The following is a 17,707-nucleotide window of genomic DNA, read 5'->3' on the forward strand; positions in this document are numbered from 1 at the left end:
ATGTGGAAAAATGTAAGTTAATGCAGATGAGTAGGGAGAACAAACATATAATGTTCAGATACAGTATTACTAGTGTCCTGCTTGACACAGTAAGTTGTTTAAATATCTGGGCATAATGTTGCAAAGTGATATGAAATGGAAAATCATGTGATAACTGTGGTAGGAAAGGTGAATAGTAAACATCTGATTATTGGAAGAATCTCAGGAAAGAGCGATTCAACTGTAAAGGAGACTGAACATACAATGTTGGTGCAACATTGAGTGTTTTGTGATCTGTACTGGGTTGGACTCAACGAAGACAATGGAGCAATTCAGAGGCAGGCTGCTAGATTTGTTACCATAAGTGTTACAGAGATGCTTCGGGAACTGCAATGGGAATCCCTGGAGGGAAGGCAATGTGATTTTTGAGAAATACTATTGAGAAAACTTAGAGAACTGGTGTTTGAGGCTGACTGTCAAATGATTCTTCTTCTGCCAAAATACACTGCACATAAGGACCAAGAGGATAAGATACGAGAAATTAGGGCTCATACATAGGCATAGAGACAGTTGCATTTCCCTTGCCCAATTTTTGAGGGGAACAGGTAACGAAATGACTAGTAGTTGTACAGGGTTCCCTTTGCACTGTACAGTGGCCTGCGCAGTATCTATGTAAATGTAAAGGTATGTGAATGTGCTGCACATGTTGGCAGTCCATCTCTGCACACTCCTCCAGATAGCGCTCCTCTGCACCCCTATTTTTACCTTGCTATCCCTTCCCCTTACCTGCCTTCTCCGGATTGCTCCCATTAATTCTGGTCCAAGCTACTTGAGATGGTTGCCATGTGTGCATGAGGTGTGCTTGCTTGCTTGAATGAATGAGTGTGGGTTTCCTTTTCTGAAGAAGGCTTTGGCGGAAAGCTAAAAGTGAAACTGTCTTTTCATTGAGCCTGTCTGCAACTCAACATGTCATCTTTAAGGTGAGCATCAATCTATATTTTCCCTATACTGTCGATATTCCAACCTGGAGATTGATTGCTTGTATCAGAATTATAATGCAGCCTGTCATAAAGCAGGAAATTTGAGGCAATGGTTCGTGGACAATAACTGCTGAAATACACTGGTGCTGCCCAGAATGGAACATCTTTGGTATGGGTTAAAATGTTGATTTCACTCAAGAATCCAACATCCAACATCACTACCTTTTCCGGTTTCTGCTCTTTAGGAAAAATGGTCTGCCATTCCTCACTGAAAGTGTCCCCAAAAGCAAGGTGGACTCCCTCCCCACCAATATTAATGTCTGCTAATAGGTGTCTGGATCCTCCTGATTAGAAATGTGTCCATGTCATTTCATGATACTTAGAGCAAGTGCTTGAAATGATTAAATTGTGCTGTGTGCAGAAACTGCCAAGTGGCTTCCTATTTCATTTATTTCCTCAGTCCATCTCCCTGTAGAATATGACAGAGTGGTTGCAAATAAGCTTGTAAATCCATTGGCTGCTTTCACAAGTGGCCCTGCTTTGATGAGGCAGGTGATGCCCATGACAACACTGGAGTAGGTGGTAGTAGGAGCATATGTGGGGCAGATGTTGCATCTAGGTCTACTGAAGGGGTATGAGCCATGAGGCAAAGGGTTGGGAGAATGGGCGGAGGAGGGATGGAAAAGGATATTGCATAGATCTGGCGAGTCTTTCCATAGCCCGATTACTGACACCAGCTAGGTTGCTGCTCATCTCAGGTGCAGTTGCAATCAACCTTAGTGCCCAGAGATGGCTATAGCTGTGAGTGTGAGAGTTGTGCTAGTGTAAATGTATGTGTGTGTGTTTTCTATTTCTGGTGAGGTACAAAGTCTGAACACTGAACATTTCTAGCACTCTATTTCAATTTGCCTATCTGTGACTCAGTGCCTCTTTGTGTGGTGAGTAACTCTCTATCCTTCCCATATTGTTAATCCATCCTGGATTTTTGTTTGATTCTAATATTATTATTTCTATGTCCCAGAGACAGTTGGCACACTTTATTATGATATTAAACTGATAACAGAGGCTTACTTGGTAATTCCATATCCTGCATTCTTTGCTGCATTTCGACACTGTCCAATGATTTGGTCCTTATCTTCATCAGTGAATAATGTAGGTACAATACCAACCATTAAAATATTGTTAATCAGTTCCAAAAAACCTGAAAGAAAGCACATCTGTTTAAGCATTGATTTGATAGGAAGGAGTCATTAAACTCATTAAATGCTACCTGGAATATATTAGAACTAACTTAAGAGATAGCTTCAGTCCAGTGAATACGATGATTACCAAAGGAAAAGTATGACCCAACATTAAGCCTTTGAAAAAAAATTAGTATTCAAAAGAATGGGCACTAATCAAATATGATGTCACCCAAGTTATCATCACAATGCCCTAACTTTTTCTAGTGTATTTAATGACTTTTCAACAACATTAGCAGACATTAAGTCAGTTTCTTGCAGACTGTTGAAATATTGTAACAATTAGCACATCAACTGTAGTTTTAGAAAGAGCTGTAAATTACATTTTCTTTGACATTAATAAATGGTTTCTAGCCAATTCTCTGTCACTGGACTTTGAAAAACAATCTCACTGAAAGTGTTTCAGAACATGCCAAAGTATCCACCCAACACTAGCATAAAATATAAGCCATGCAAATGGAAAATGCTAAAGTGTTAAATTCTTTAGAGTACAACTTAATAATTAGTTCACTTAGAAAGAACGTACAGCAAAAGTGCCAAAGCACTGCACAAAACTTTGTTTGCATTGGAAATGTTATAAAACATGGGTGATGAAAAAAAAAAAAAAAAAAAAAAAAAAGACACTTTTCAACTTTCTGTTCACTAGATCATAAGATATACTTTTGACTCATATCCAAGATAAGGTTTTTCAAGCCTGAAAGTATGTAGGTTGAATTATTTGTGATGTGAATTCAAGAATCTGTTGTACAAATCTGTTCAAGGAAATCACTGTATTTACTACTGCAACTTAGTACTTAATGTAATTTGTTTCAAGTAATATACACTCCTGGAAATTGAAATAAGAACACCGTGAATTCATTGTCCCAGGAAGGGGAAACTTTATTGACACATTCCTGGGGTCAGATACATCACATGATCACACTGACGGAACCACAGGCACATAGACACAGGCAACAGAGCATGCACAATGTCGGCACTAGTACAGTGTATATCCACCTTTCGCAGCAATGCAGGCTGCTATTCTCCCATGGAGACGATCCTAGAGATGCTGGATGTAGTCCTGTGGAACGGCTTGCCATGCCATTTCCACCTGGCGCCTCAGTTGGACCAGCGTTCGTGCTGGACGTGCAGACCGCGTGAGACGACGCTTCATCCAGTCCCAAACATGCTCAATGGGGGACAGATCCGGAGATCTTGCTGGCCAGGGTAGTTGACTTACACCTTCTAGAGCAAGTTGGGTGGCACGGGATACATGCGGACGTGCATTGTCCTGTTGGAACAGCAAGTTCCCTTGCCGGTCTAGGAATGGTAGAACGATGGGTTCGATGACGGTTTGGATGTACCGTGCACTATTCAGTGTCCCCTCGACGATCACCAGTGGTGTACGGCCAGTGTAGGAGATCGCTCCCCACACCATGATGCCGGGTGTTGGCCCTGTGTGCCTCGGTCGTATGCAGTCCTGATTGTGGCGCTCACCTGCACGGCGCCAAACACGCATACGACCATCATTGGCACCAAGGCAGAAGCGACTCTCATCGCTGAAGACGACACGTCTCCATTCGTCTCTCCATTCACGCCTGTCGCGACACCACTGGAGGCGGGCTGCACGATGTTGGGGCGTGAGCGGAAGACGGCCTAACGGTGTGCGGGACCATAGCCCAGCTTCATGGAGACGGTTGCGAATGGTCCTCGCCGATACCCCAGGAGCAACAGTGTCCCTAATTTGCTGGGAAGTGGCGGTGCGGTCCCCTACGACACTGCGTAGGATCCTACGGTCTTGGCATGCATCCGTGCGTCGCTGCGGTCCGGTCCCAGGTCGACGGGCACGTGCACATTCCGCCGACCACTGGCGACAACATCGATGTACTGTGGAGACCCTACGCCCCACGTGTTGAGCAATTCGGCGGTACGTCCACCCGGCCTCCCGCATGCCCACTATACGCCCTCGCTCAAAGTCCGTCAACTGCACATACGGTTCACGTCCACGCTGTCGCGGCATGCTCCCAGTGTTAAAGACTGCGATGGAGCTCCGTATGCCACGGCAAACTGACTGACACCGACGGCGGCGGTGCACAAATGCTGCGCAGCTAGCGCCATTCGACGGCCAACACCGCGGTTCCTGGTGTGTCCGCTGTGCCGTGCGTGTGATCATTGCTTGTACAGCCCTCTCGCAGTGTCCGGAGCAAGTATGGTGGGTCTGACACACCGGTGTCAATGTGTTCTTTTTTCCATTTCCAGGAGTGTATATCTTTGTCACATCAACAGTTTATTTTGTGAAATCAATACTAAGAACAAGAACAATTTTCGTCAACAAAAAGTCACTCACTATTATCTTGAAAGAAGTTCATTATTCAGGGAGACACATTTTTAATGGTTTGCCAGTATATATAAAATGTTTACCTACTAATAACACACAGTTTAAGGCGATCTTACAGGATTTATTGGAGGACAACTCCTTCTGCTCCACTAATGAATTTGTTAGAAGAACCAGTTGATGTACTGATTACTAACTGCTAGTAATCTGTCCCAAGTTTTACATAGGTAGCACTAAATACGTATGACTTAACAATTTGTCTGATGTAGCAGTAATTTTTTTTAAAGACCACTGTTTAGAGTTATGTTTAAAATTCAGGCAACTTTGTTGGTTAACTGAATATCACCACTTTCATAAGACTTAAATAGTTTAAGCAGTACACACCAGGAAGGTTCTCAGGAGTCACAAATATCATCTGTCCCACATTCAGTTGCATTAGGAGTATTATTTCAAGACAACAATGAGAGCTGCAAGCTACCACACTGCCCAGTTTGCCAAATTGCCATTTAGGAAGTTGGCACTAGCTTGTGCTGGCCTTCTTGTAGTGGTAGTTCACACTAGCCTGATGATGCAGTTGAGGAGCCTTACACCTATCTCCTGTGCCCACAAACCTTCCTCATAAATGAGTTAGTCTGTTAGTAAAAACCATATCAATAATCCCTACAGTAGTTTCTGAAATAAGCATGAATAAACAGACAAAACCTGTTGTGAGGAACTTTAATTTACATACAAAGATGGAAAAAAATTGCAAAACCTAGAAGGAGTTGTGTAATGTAGACAAAAGTTGGTAGGCATGGCCGGCCGCGGTGGCCGTGCGGTTCTAGGTGCTGCAGTCCGGAACTGTGGGATTGCTACGGTTGCAGGTTCGAATCCTGCCTCGGGAATGGATGTGTGTGATGTCCTTAGGTTAGTTAGGTTTAAGTAGTTCTAAGTTCTAGGGGACTGATGACCTAAGATGTTAAGTCCCATAGTGCTCAGAGCCATTTGAACCATTTGGTAGGCATGTTTTTACATCGGATAGGTGAAGTCTATTTAAATTTCATGCCAGTCACATAAGAGCGGCGCTAGGAGCAACACCATGAGGATGGAAATCCGGTTTTCTTTAAATACACTCTCTAGCAGTCATGAGCATTAGTAATCTTTGAGACTGGACATGGTGAGCTGATGTTAATCAAGGATACCTTTAAGTTGACAAAGATGCCATTATCAACACATCACTGAGTCTGATAGATGTCATATAACAGGGCTACGAGAAGCTGGATGTTTCTTCTGCGATACTGCAGAAAGACATAGCAGGAATATATATGTGATTACTGGCAGCGATGGTCACAAGAACGTACCATTGCAAGAAGACTGGGCTAAGGACAGCCATGTGATACTGTGTGCAGCATATGGTTCTGGCACATCATCACACAACTATCTGTAACAAATTGGTTACTTTAAGCACAGCTCCAAGTCAGATGCCCTATAGTGTGCATCCATTGACCCCAAACCTCTGTCATTTGTGACTTCAGTGGTATCAGGTGAGAGCTCACTGGAGGGCAGAGTGGAGGTCTGTTGTGTTTTCTGATGAAAGCTGGTTTTGCCCCAATACCAATGTTGGTTGTGTGTTGGTTAGGAGGAGGGCAATTAAGGGCCTGCAACCAACCGGTCTGCACGCTAGACATGCTGAACCTACAGTGGGAGTTATGGTCTGGGGTGTGATTTTGTATGATAGCAGGAGCACACTCCTGGTTATCCCATGCACACTGGAAATTTGTACTACAGTCTGGTGATTCAACCTGTTGTACTGCCATTCATGAACTGCATTCAAGGAGGTGTTTTTCAATAGGGTAACATTCATTCACATACTGCTGTTGTAACGCAATATGCTCCACAGAGTGTTGACATGTTCCCTTGGCCTGCTTGATCATCACATCTGTCTTCAGTCGAGCTCATATGGACAGATTATAAAATAACTCCAGCATCATCCAGAACCCGCACTAACCATCCCTGTATTGACCGACCCTATACAACAGGCATGGAACTCCAGCTGACAAATTGACACCTGTCACCTGTACAACACAATGCATGCTTGTTTCCATGCTTGCATTCAACATTCTGTCAGTTACAACAGTTAGTAATGTACCAGCATTTTACATTTGCAATGGGTTATCTCACACTTACATTAACCTATGGTCTTGTAATGTTAATCACTTAAATAAACCTAAACAAATGTATTCCCAAAATTTCATTGTTCTATATTAATTATTTTTTGTGGTCAGTGTTCATATAGATGAGTGATAGATATCAACAGGAAAATTCTCTTGAGAAAACTACAGAATGAGTGGCAAGTACTTGTGCAGTACTTATATCAGGAGCTGAAATTTCAGTATTGCCATTTGACATATTTAAATTTAATAATTCCTTGCCCTGGAATGAAAGATGGGTAGGTTAAGGAAAGGTTAGGACAGTGGATAAGGACACTCAGAAGGTAGGATGAGAGGGAGAAATCTGTTGAGACAACAAGGGGAAACAAAGATATATGCAAGTAATCAAGTTGTGAGTGCACTGAAATATCTGTTGATAAGTGGAAAATTCAGACACTTCCATAGCAACATCACAGTTCTTGTAATATCCTCTGCTCCAGAAAGGAAAGAAAGAAGTTCTAAATATTTTCTTGAATCCTTTGATGAAAATTTGAATACCTAAAAATTGTTCTTATACAACCATGCCATAAAAGCATATTATTGATTCTTTATGGAGTTGGTTGAGGTTCTAACTCACTTTGTAGCTTATATTAATTTAATGATTTGGGAATGCAGAGATTTCTACTATGTTGTCAATGCTTTCAGAATGAACATCAAAAATGTGATAAGGGGGCTGAAAAATTACATGAAATATTATTGTTTGTTCAAATCACTGGTGGCTATTATTGTTGCCTGCAGCCACACTGAAGCACTGCATTATATTTTTATATTTCTTTTACAGAACAACATACAACAGCTGAAAAGTACTGAAAGCCTATTTCTATCTTAGTGCAAGTCAATATTGTAAACAGACATATGTAAACTATGATAAATATGGAACATAACATCTCCAAATTGTATTCTGTGAATAATTAGATATTCTACATTAAAGTCAAGGGAAAGCTCGGGCCTAGATCTGAAACATACCACATGAAGAGAATAGTAAGGACCCAAAATTCATGTGTTTTTATGTATTTCCTTTGGAAATTCCTGTCACTGTGATGACACTTCTAATTTACAAGTCCTCTGCATGAAGATAGTTCACAGCTGTTGTGCTATCACACCACCATGGATACTTATAATCTTCAATAGATAAGCTCTAGTGTTACATTTTAACACTATTATCATGATTTACTACAGAAAAGACACTGTGCTTCAGGTCTGCAACTAAGAATAAATGTGGATAATATTTTCTTAATTTCTATGCTTATGTCCATCTCCATTATGATAATTAGCTGCAAACACTTTTTAATGGATCAGAGTGAGGTAATGTAATGATTAAGACACTGGACACATCTTCTGAAGAGGTGGGTTTAAAATATCCATCTGATCTCCCAGTTTGGATTTACTATTGTTACCATAAACTTGATTAAGGGCAATGCTGGGGAGGTTCATTTTAAGTGTAATTTCAAATATTCAAACCACAGAAATAGAAATTATTAATATTGACTTAGGGCTATCTGATCATAATATCCTCATTCTTATAATTCCAACTATACCTATGAAAGAAAGGAATATACTTCTTTCTTATAAAAGAAATTTTTCTGCAGAAAATTATGTTAGTTTTGTTGGTAGTCTCAGTAATGAATCCTGGTCTGGCGTGCTTTCACAGTTGACCACTAACAATGCTTATGATGTTTTCTCTTCACTATTCATGTCCAATTTTGAAATGTGTTTTCCCAAGAAACTGACCATAGCCCATTCTTGTTAGATCATTAAATCTGGTTCATGGATTATGCCAGGTATTAAGATTTCCTTCAGGACTTTAAAAATGCTCAATTCTCAAATGCACAAATCCACAGTTTATAGAATATGTAAAGTCTTGTGGGAAAATATATCAAAAGGTAATTGCAAAATGATTACATAACCAGAATGTTAGGCAATAAATCACAATCTGTGTGGGATATTGTAAAAAGTGAAAGAGGGAAGATACATGAAGAGCAGAGAAAATCTCTTACAAATGCAATATCAGTATTGGCAAGAAAGATCTACCAAATTACATAAATGATTACTTCCCCAATTACATAAATGAGAACTTTATAAGTGCTTCCCCAATGCTAAGCTTAAATTTCACTAATCAGAATAAACTTAGGTTTTGCATACCCGCATACAGTATGAGGTTCGTTCCAACTAATGAGCATGAAATAGTAAAGGTGATTAAAAGCCTCAAATGCAAAATGTCAGCTGGTGCAGAGGATGTTCCACTGTCAGTTACAATCCATACTGCTTAAAAACTGCACAGCCCTTGGCTCACATTGTTAATTTATCATTCACTGATGGTGTTCCATGAAAGTTTAGAAATGATTGAAAGTGATACATTTATTTAAGTGTGGAAATATGCATAAAGCTGAAAATTACCAGTCTGTTTCACTCCTCTTGGAATTTTCTACAGTAATTGAGAGATTAATGAAACAATGAATTCCCAATTACTACATAATAATAATAATAATAATAGCTTTATTCAACATTGAATGGTACACTGCACATGTACAAAGAAACAGTAATGATTAAAGTTATTTGTACAATACACAAGACACATTCTTCTGAATACGTCATTAATTTACAATAAAATTACAATAAGATGTTTACTGATTTCTATTCACATAATTTCACAAAGCATTTTTTGTTCTTCATATAAGTATGGTACTGTGGCGACTATCGACCAAGTCGCGGATAATATCTTTGTTTTCGGCAAGCTCTTTGCCCCAGTCTGTGGTCGCGCGCGAAAGTGTACGGACGTGTACCGAGAATTCAGAATGTAAACAACTGTATATGTGTGCTTACGAGAAATAAAAATAGTGTTTATTACATGTGGTGTAGTGTGCATCATTGGATTCGGCAACCCTACAACGCTTACCCATACTGGTGACCCCGAATTTTGTTCGCGAGTGCTACAACGAAATCTTATACCTTCGAGCAGTACACAATGGAGCGCTTGCCGCCTGCTACACCGAACACGTGCCAACTAAGTGTTCCAACGGACGCTTCGGCATGGTTTTACAATTATCCACCGGGCGTCCGCAATAGTTCTACGCAGTTTCCGTACACATCGATTAGCTGTACTCAACAGGACAGTGTTTATACAATTCCACAGCCACGTGTTCCGAGTGCTCAACAGCCGACACAATGTGCTCAAACCCCAGTGACTATGTTTACAGGTTTCCCAAGTGCAAGTGTGAATTTTCCACCCGAATCAGTGACTGTACAAATCGAGCTGGACGCTCAAGACAGGAGAGTTCATATTTCTGCCGGAACTCCGGATTTTGCACCAACCCCCCCTACACCACCAGCATTCGCTTTACGAGTGTTTCCGACGGCACACGCCGTTCCTGCCGCATGTGTTCCACAAACATTAGGTGATTTTAACTATTTTAATGCACCTGTAGGGGAGGGGCCCGGAAACTGTATTCCGTCGTTCGCCGCACATCGGTCGACTACGGTCGATTCTACCGCGCCGGTCCATTCTACGCCCGTCGGCGTTACTCCGTCAACCGCTCGATTCATTGATTTCTCGACCAAGGTCGAGCCAGCCGCGCCTACCGTGCCGCGTGCCACTGACAGTGGCGGAAGCTGGTGCACCGCTACTGCACCCGAGACAATTACGTTGCAGAACTATGGACAGGGAGAGACAGTTTCTGATAAACATTTATGTCAAGACTTTCCCACCCATTGGCCGAAGCTACCACCCCTTCGCAAGGATCACCCACGCACATGGTTTGCCTTGGTCGACCACGTCCTGCAGCTACACGGCGTCGCCGACGACAATTAGAAGTTCCTATGCTTACTGTGTCACCTCCATGACGAACTGGATCTGATCTGCGACATTGTGGCTTCGCCCCCCGCTACGGACAAATATGTGTTCGCCTGACGCACCATCCTCGAGCGACTATCCACATCGACAGAGGAAGCTATCCGCCTCATCAGTCAGGAATCGCTGGGATCCAGGTCCCCGTCGCAACTCTGGCGTCATCTCCGCGCTATGATTGACACGCATCACATGCCGGACATTACACTTTGGACCATCTGGTTGCTGAAACTTCCCCCGCAAGTTCAACTTCACCTTCTACATGTAACTTCGGCCCCACTAGATGCCAAACTGAAGATCGCAGACCAGGTTTACAACATTCTGCCCCCCCCGCATACCCCCCCAGGGTGCCCTCAGGCCTCAGGGGTTGGCACACCTGCGCGGCAGTTCCCATCCTGCAGTACAGAGTGCGCACGACTCACTCCACGCATGCGCGCGGAGCCAACGCCGCCTGGCAACCGCCGCAGTAACTCCTTTCCTACCAGCACTACTGCAGCGTCGCCATCGGAGGGAACTACAAACAAGTCCCCCTCCACTGCCGTTTCGACCTCAACCAGCGCGACGGGCGACGCCACGCGCCGCCCCGCTTGGTGTTATTTCCACTCCCGCTTTGGCGACGCGGCTAAGAAATGTCGTTCTCCATGCGCGTTCCCAAACTAATAACGTGACCCAATTCAGGCGCTACGGGCCGCGTTGCAACGCACAGACGCCTATCACTAAATACTTCTTCTCCTCACGTGCCAGGACGCTTGTACGTGAAAGATGCAGTGTCTTGCCTTTCATTTCTAGTCGACACGGGGGCCGAGGTTAGTGTGATACCTTTGTCCGCAGGTAGTAAATTCGAGCTTCAGCCTTGCCCCCCGCTTCGAGCCGCCAATAATTCCCTGATCCGCTCTCATGGAATAACGAATTTAAGCCTTAAACTGCAGGACATTAATACGCCCTTACAGTGGACTTTCGTTATCGCGGATGTGGATGAACCCGTGCTTGGGGTAGATTTTCTCTTAGCCCACGCACTGTCACCCAACCTACAACGAGGTACACTAACCTTTAACTCGGGAGACCGTACCACCGGTTCAGATATCTTACCCCTAGCGGAAACTGCTGTTGCAGTGCTTTCTCTTAGATCACACAACGACGAACTTCGGGACAGCAATGGGGCCCTCCGCTTACGCATCGCCGCCGTGCAAGCCAAGCTCATGGACGCGCGTAAGCAGACCGCCCAGCTGTCGCACACGGCCATGCCCCCAACCCCCGCACCACTTCCTCGCACCTGCAGCCGACGCCGCGTGACATTTCTACTGCCGGACGGAAGCTGTACCCGCGACGCTACCAGGTACTCCACCGAGCTCTTCGACAAGGACTACCAGTGGATCACCGCCACTGCTGCTGGACTGCCGGCCTTGGACACACACACGTGTGCATTACAGGTTAGTCACAGTGCAACGGGTGCTGGTCCAGCATCCCCATCGGTGTTCGCGATCAATAACGGTACTGTCCACAGAATAAATACCACAGAAGGCCCACCGGTACGTGCAAAGGCTAGGCGTTTAAATCCGGAAAAACTTAAACACGCTAAAGCTATTGTTCAGGAACTTTTAGATAATAAGACTATCCGCCCTTCTTCTAGTTGTTGGTCGTCACCCATTCATTTGGTGCCCAAGAAAGATGACACTTTTCGCCTCTGCGGTGACTATCGGGCGCTTAACGCCAGAACAATTTTAGATAATTATCCCGTCCCAAATATTCAAGACTTTGCTTCCCAGCTGCATGGGGCACAAATTTTCAGTGTAGTCGATTGTCATGAGGCGTACCACCAACTGCCAATGGCACCTGAGGACGTTGAAAAGACCGCTATCATCACCCCGTTCGGGTTGTTCGAGTATTTGTTTATGCCATTCGGCCTTAAAAATGCTGCACAGACGTGGCAACGGTTCATCGACTCGCTGGTTGGAAAACTGGACTTTGCATATGCGTACCTGGACGACTTGTTAATTTTTTCTTCCTCCCTCGAGGAACATGAACAACATTTAAATACAGTGCTCCAACTATTAAAAGCAAACGGTATCGCAGTGAACAATACTAAGTCACAACTCCGCCGCACCAGTGTCACTTTTCTGGGCCACAGAGTTTCTGGCGACGGCATCCGCCCCCTAACTGAACGGGTGGAGGCCATTAGTACGGTGCCTTTGCCCAAAGATTTTCAGGGCCTCCGCCGCTTCCTTGGAACGGTAAATTACTACCGTAAACATATTCCCCGCGCCGCCGACATACAAGCCCCACTGACGGATGCCCTCGCAGGAAAAAACACATCAGGGTCTCGGGCGGTCACATGGACTCCAGATATGCGCCGCGCATTTGATAATCTAAAGTCAGCCTTACAGACAGCTGTTACGCTTGCTCACCCCATTCCTGATGCTCCCATCTTGCTTACTACAGACGCAAGTGATACAGCAGTGGGGGCAGTACTTCAGCAATCCGTGGGTTCTGTTGTACAGCCGCTCAGATTTTTCTCCCACAAACTGACCGCTTCCCAACGTAAATGGTCAACCTTCGACCGGGAACTGTTTGCTATTTACGCTGCTATCAAATATTTCCAAGACGATATCGAAGGTCGCCATCTCGTGGTATTTACCGACCACGAGCCATTGGTTTACGCTTTCCGTAACCCAGGTAAGGACTCATCCCCGAGACGTTTTAGGCATATGGACCTTATATGTCAGTTTATGAATGACATACGTTACGTCAGAGGCGCAGACAATGTCGTCGCTGATTTTCTGTCTCGGGTGTCGGTTTTATCTTCACAACTGGACCTCAGTGAGCTCCCTAAATTGCAGACAGAGGATACTGAACTCGCAGCATTGCGTTCCGATATCAAAACAGGACTCAAACTAGAGTTACGGACACTTCCTGGGTTTTCATCACCCATCTGGTGCGACATTTCAACAGGACGCATACGCCCGGTGATTCCTGCACCTCTCCGCCGGGACATATTTAATAGTATCCACGACTTGGCACACCCTGGCATTCGCGCCTCCGCACGTCTGGTATCTGAACGTTTTGTTTGGCCCGGGGCGATAAAACAGTGTCGCAGTTGGGCACGAGCATGTGTGGCTTGTCAGCGCGCAAAAGTAGGACGTCATGCACAGCCCCCCATGGGTACGTTCGATGTGGCAAAAAGAAGATTCCAGCACATACACATCGATATCGTCGGGCCCTTACCCCCCTCAGGCCCCTTCCGTTACATACTGTCCGCAATTGACAGGTTTACCCGCTGGGTAGAGGTAATTCCTCTCACTAATATCACAGCCGATGCAGTGGCCCGAGCCCTGCTGTTAATGTGGATCTTGCGCTTCGGCTGCCCAGTCTCTGTCACCACCGACCAGGGCTGCCAGTTCGAGTCTGCCCTCTTCCGACAGCTTTGTGAACTGTGTGGGGTGAAACGATTTAGGACTACAGCATACCACCCCCAGAGCAATGGGCTTGTGGAACGCTGGCACCGAACGCTTAAAGCTTCCCTGATGTGCCACGGAGGTGAGTGGGCCGATGCCTTACCATGGGTAATGTTAGGCGTTCGGGCCGCGTACAAAGAGGACCTTGGCGCATCCCTGGCAGAGGTACTGTATGGAGAACCCCTCACACTCCCAGCAGAGTTAGTCGAGCCTTCACTTCCTCCAGATCAAATCTGCGACTCGACATTCGTCGGGCAGGTCAAGGAGCTAATTGCTAACATCCGCGTGCCGCCTCCTCGACCACACACGCCCCCTCCCGTATTTCTGCATAAGGACTTGGCGTCGTGCACTCATGTCATGGTGCGTGATGACACCATCCGACCGGCACTCAGACCTCCATATACGGGCCCGCACAGAGTCATATCACGGCGTACCAACACGTTCGAAGTGCTCATTAACAGCACGCCTCAAACGGTATCCGTCTGCCGCCTCAAACCTGCATGGACTCTGGGAGAACTGCCCGATACCCCACCCAGTCAGACCCCATCCCCTGCTGCACCCACCTCGCATGAGGCATCTACCGACAGTCCATGGATGAGCGACGCCCATTCCCACACGTGTGACGTTCCCCACTCCCAGTCGTGTGACAGTGCTACAGGTGCGTGTGACATTCCTCTGCAGAGTGATGCGTGTGATGACTTACCCTCCTACAGGCAGCCCCTCGCCTCTCCCCTGTTAGGATTCAGTGATGTATCAGGGACCAGCCTCAGAGCGTGTGATGTCACCGATGACGACTCGTGTGGAGATTCTGTCAACCCGTATCAGGAAGTGGTAGTGAATGTCAACACAGATCTTATTTGCAGCTCTAATGTGTTTTTTGTTATACAGCCGGGTAATGTGTACATCTTCTACGAACAAGCCAGCTTCCCCAGTGACAACTTAACTCACATTCATCTCCTCCAGTCTGTCCCCTTGCCTGTTGGTACTGACCCATCAACGGTCAAAGTCCTACGTACCGCCACAGGCATTCAGATCCGCTATCCTGGCCCCTCACAACCCACCATCCCCTCCCCAGATCCCTCAACTGCTGTACGAGGATTCACCCGGTCAGGCAGGACCATCCGCCCCCCTCGCTGGCTCGAAGACTTCAATTACTAATGTAATGTAATGTAAGGTATGGTTTCTGATTAAACACCCTCTCCCTCCCCCCTGGGTGTTCCCTTTACATGTATGCCCCAATATTTATGTTTGTGCTCCACACTCTAGGGGGGGGGGGGGGGGGGGGGCTAATGTGGCGACTATCGACCAAGTCGCGGTTAATATCTTTGTTTTTGGCAAGCTCTTTGCCCCAGTCTGTGGTCGCGCGCGAAAGTGTACGGACGTGTACCGAGAATTCAGAATGTAAACAACTGTATATGTGTGCTTACGAGAAATAAAAATAGTGTTTATTACATGTGGTGTAGCGTGCATCATTGGATTCGGCAACCCTACAACGCTTACCCATAGTACTCTTCTAATGTGTAGAAAGGGTGTTTTACTAAAAATTTCTTAAGCTGATGTCTCAGTTTAATTTTAGCAAGAGCCATGACTGCACTAGGCAGTGCATTAGCTAATTTTATACCTGCATACTGAGGCCCCTTTTCGTAAAGTACTGATCTGTGGCTGCCAATGTAAAATCTTTCTTTATTTCTAGTATTGTACTGGTGGAAATCTGAATAAGTGTTTGGGTTCAGTCTTTTCACAAGCAATATGGCTTTTAGAATGTATGTGTTTATAAGAGTTAACAACTCTGTTTTTGGAAACAAGACAAGATTCCCTATATTTTGCTCCACAGATTATTCTCAGACCCCTTTTTTTTTTAAATGAGTAGCTTATCTAGATTAGCTTTGGTTGTTGCCCCCCAAATTTCAATACCGTAGTTCAAGTGAGAGGAGAAAAGAGCATGGTATGCAGTCTTTAGGACTACGGTGTCTCTACAGAACTTGCTAATAGTACTGATTGCAAATATATTTTTTGTGTGTCCCATTTCAGGTTGCTTTGGATTGTTACGCCAAGGAATTTTACACTAGACTCTTTCTTTACCCATTTGTTGTCCATGTATAATTTAATTTCATTATTCAAACTACTTTTGTTAAACTCCATCAAACATGTTTTACTGGTGCTTACATTTAAGTGGCTTTCATTAAAAGACTGAACAATTTCTTTTGTCACATTATTACACTCGGCCTCTAGTTCATTACATGATTCCTTTTTACATACAATGGACGTGTCATTGGCATACAGAACAATTTTGGAATTTATAGTACAGTATTTAATATCATTTACATAGATCAAGAACAGAAGGGGGCCCAACACCGAGCCCTGGGGCATGCCATATTTTATGCAGGTGATCTCTGATTTGCAGACACCACTTTCCATTTTAAGTAGAACAAACTGTTTTCTATTGCTCATATAACACTTTGTTAGGTCATAAGCAGCGCCTCTAATGCCCATGTTCCATAGCTTGTCTAATAGGGTGTCAACATTCACACAATCAAAGGCTTTTTCCAGGTCAAGGTATACACCTACCACATGTTCCTTGCTTTCGATACCCTCTAACACCTCTTCAATTAGTTGAGCAGCTGCAGTGCTAGTTGATTTACCTTTTAGGAATCCATTTTGATTTTCGAACATCAGGTTGTGTTTGTTAAGAAAGTTTATAATCCTGTTGTATATAACTTTCTCAACTATTTTGGAAAAGACAGGAAGGATTGAGACTGGTCTGTAGTTTTCTATTTTGTTGTTGTCACCTTTCTTAAGAATGGGTGTTACCTGTGCTATTTTTAGTCTGTCTGGAGAGGTGCCTGATTCTATTATATTGTTGACTGCTGCCGACAGAGGTACAGAGACATTTTGGATACAGGCTTTTAAAACATTAGTATTTAGGCCATCATGCCCAGCTGAATTAGAGGGTTTTAGAGAGCTAATGATGCCCATTATTTCTGCACAGTTTGTTGGGGCTAGATACATGGTCACATGTACTACCTTTAAAACTGTAGTGCATGTTTTTATGTTTGTCATTTATGGCTTCGCCTACGGAAGAAAAATATTCATTAAAAATATTTGCAATTTCCAGTTGGTCTTTTATGAGCATGCCATTGTGGTTAATAGTACAGTCCATACAGGATTTGTCATTGCAGGTTCTAAAACTGTTTATGACTGCCCAGATGCCAGCAGTTACATTGTGTGAATTGTGAAGCTTATTTGCAACATAGTCGCTCCTGGTCTGTGTGAGTAAGTCCTTATAGTGTGCTTGATATATTTTGAAGTCTTCCTTTAGCTCAGGAATCTCTCTATTATTCAGCATTGCACTGTGGAGTAGTTTTAATTTTTCCCTCGCTTCAGTGACATTACTATTTACCCAAATATTTTTGTTTATATTTTTGGTTTGTTTAATTTTTGTGATTACAACTGGGCATGTGGTATCAACGCAGTAATAGAAGTCAGCAGCAAAGCTATCATATGAAAAGCTATTATTTTCAAACCATTTTATTTGTGCTAGCATGCAGTTTAGTCTATTTATGTTGTCATTATACATTATTTTTTAGTTATATATCTAAAAAGAAAGATGATGAGACTTACCAAACAAAAGCGCTGGCAGGTCGATAGACACACAAACAAACACAAATATACACACAAAATTCAAGCTTTCGCAACAAACTGTTGCCT

At 44.1% G+C, this 17,707-nt stretch overlaps 1 protein-coding gene across 1 annotated transcript in view; it reads right to left on the bottom strand.

Annotated features, from left to right (window-relative positions):
* LOC126263364 (dynein axonemal heavy chain 10) overlaps positions 1 to 17,707 on the bottom strand; it is a 1,742,213-nt gene that overhangs the window by 397,397 nt on the left and 1,327,109 nt on the right. The window contains exon 53 of the mRNA XM_049960456.1: positions 2,031 to 2,160. Coding sequence (XP_049816413.1) covers positions 2,031 to 2,160 — 130 coding nt within the window. The remainder of the gene's footprint in view (positions 1 to 2,030; positions 2,161 to 17,707) is intronic.

Source organism: Schistocerca nitens, chromosome 6 (assembly GCF_023898315.1).
Source record: "Schistocerca nitens isolate TAMUIC-IGC-003100 chromosome 6, iqSchNite1.1, whole genome shotgun sequence".
NCBI lineage: Eukaryota > Metazoa > Arthropoda > Insecta > Orthoptera > Acrididae > Schistocerca > Schistocerca nitens.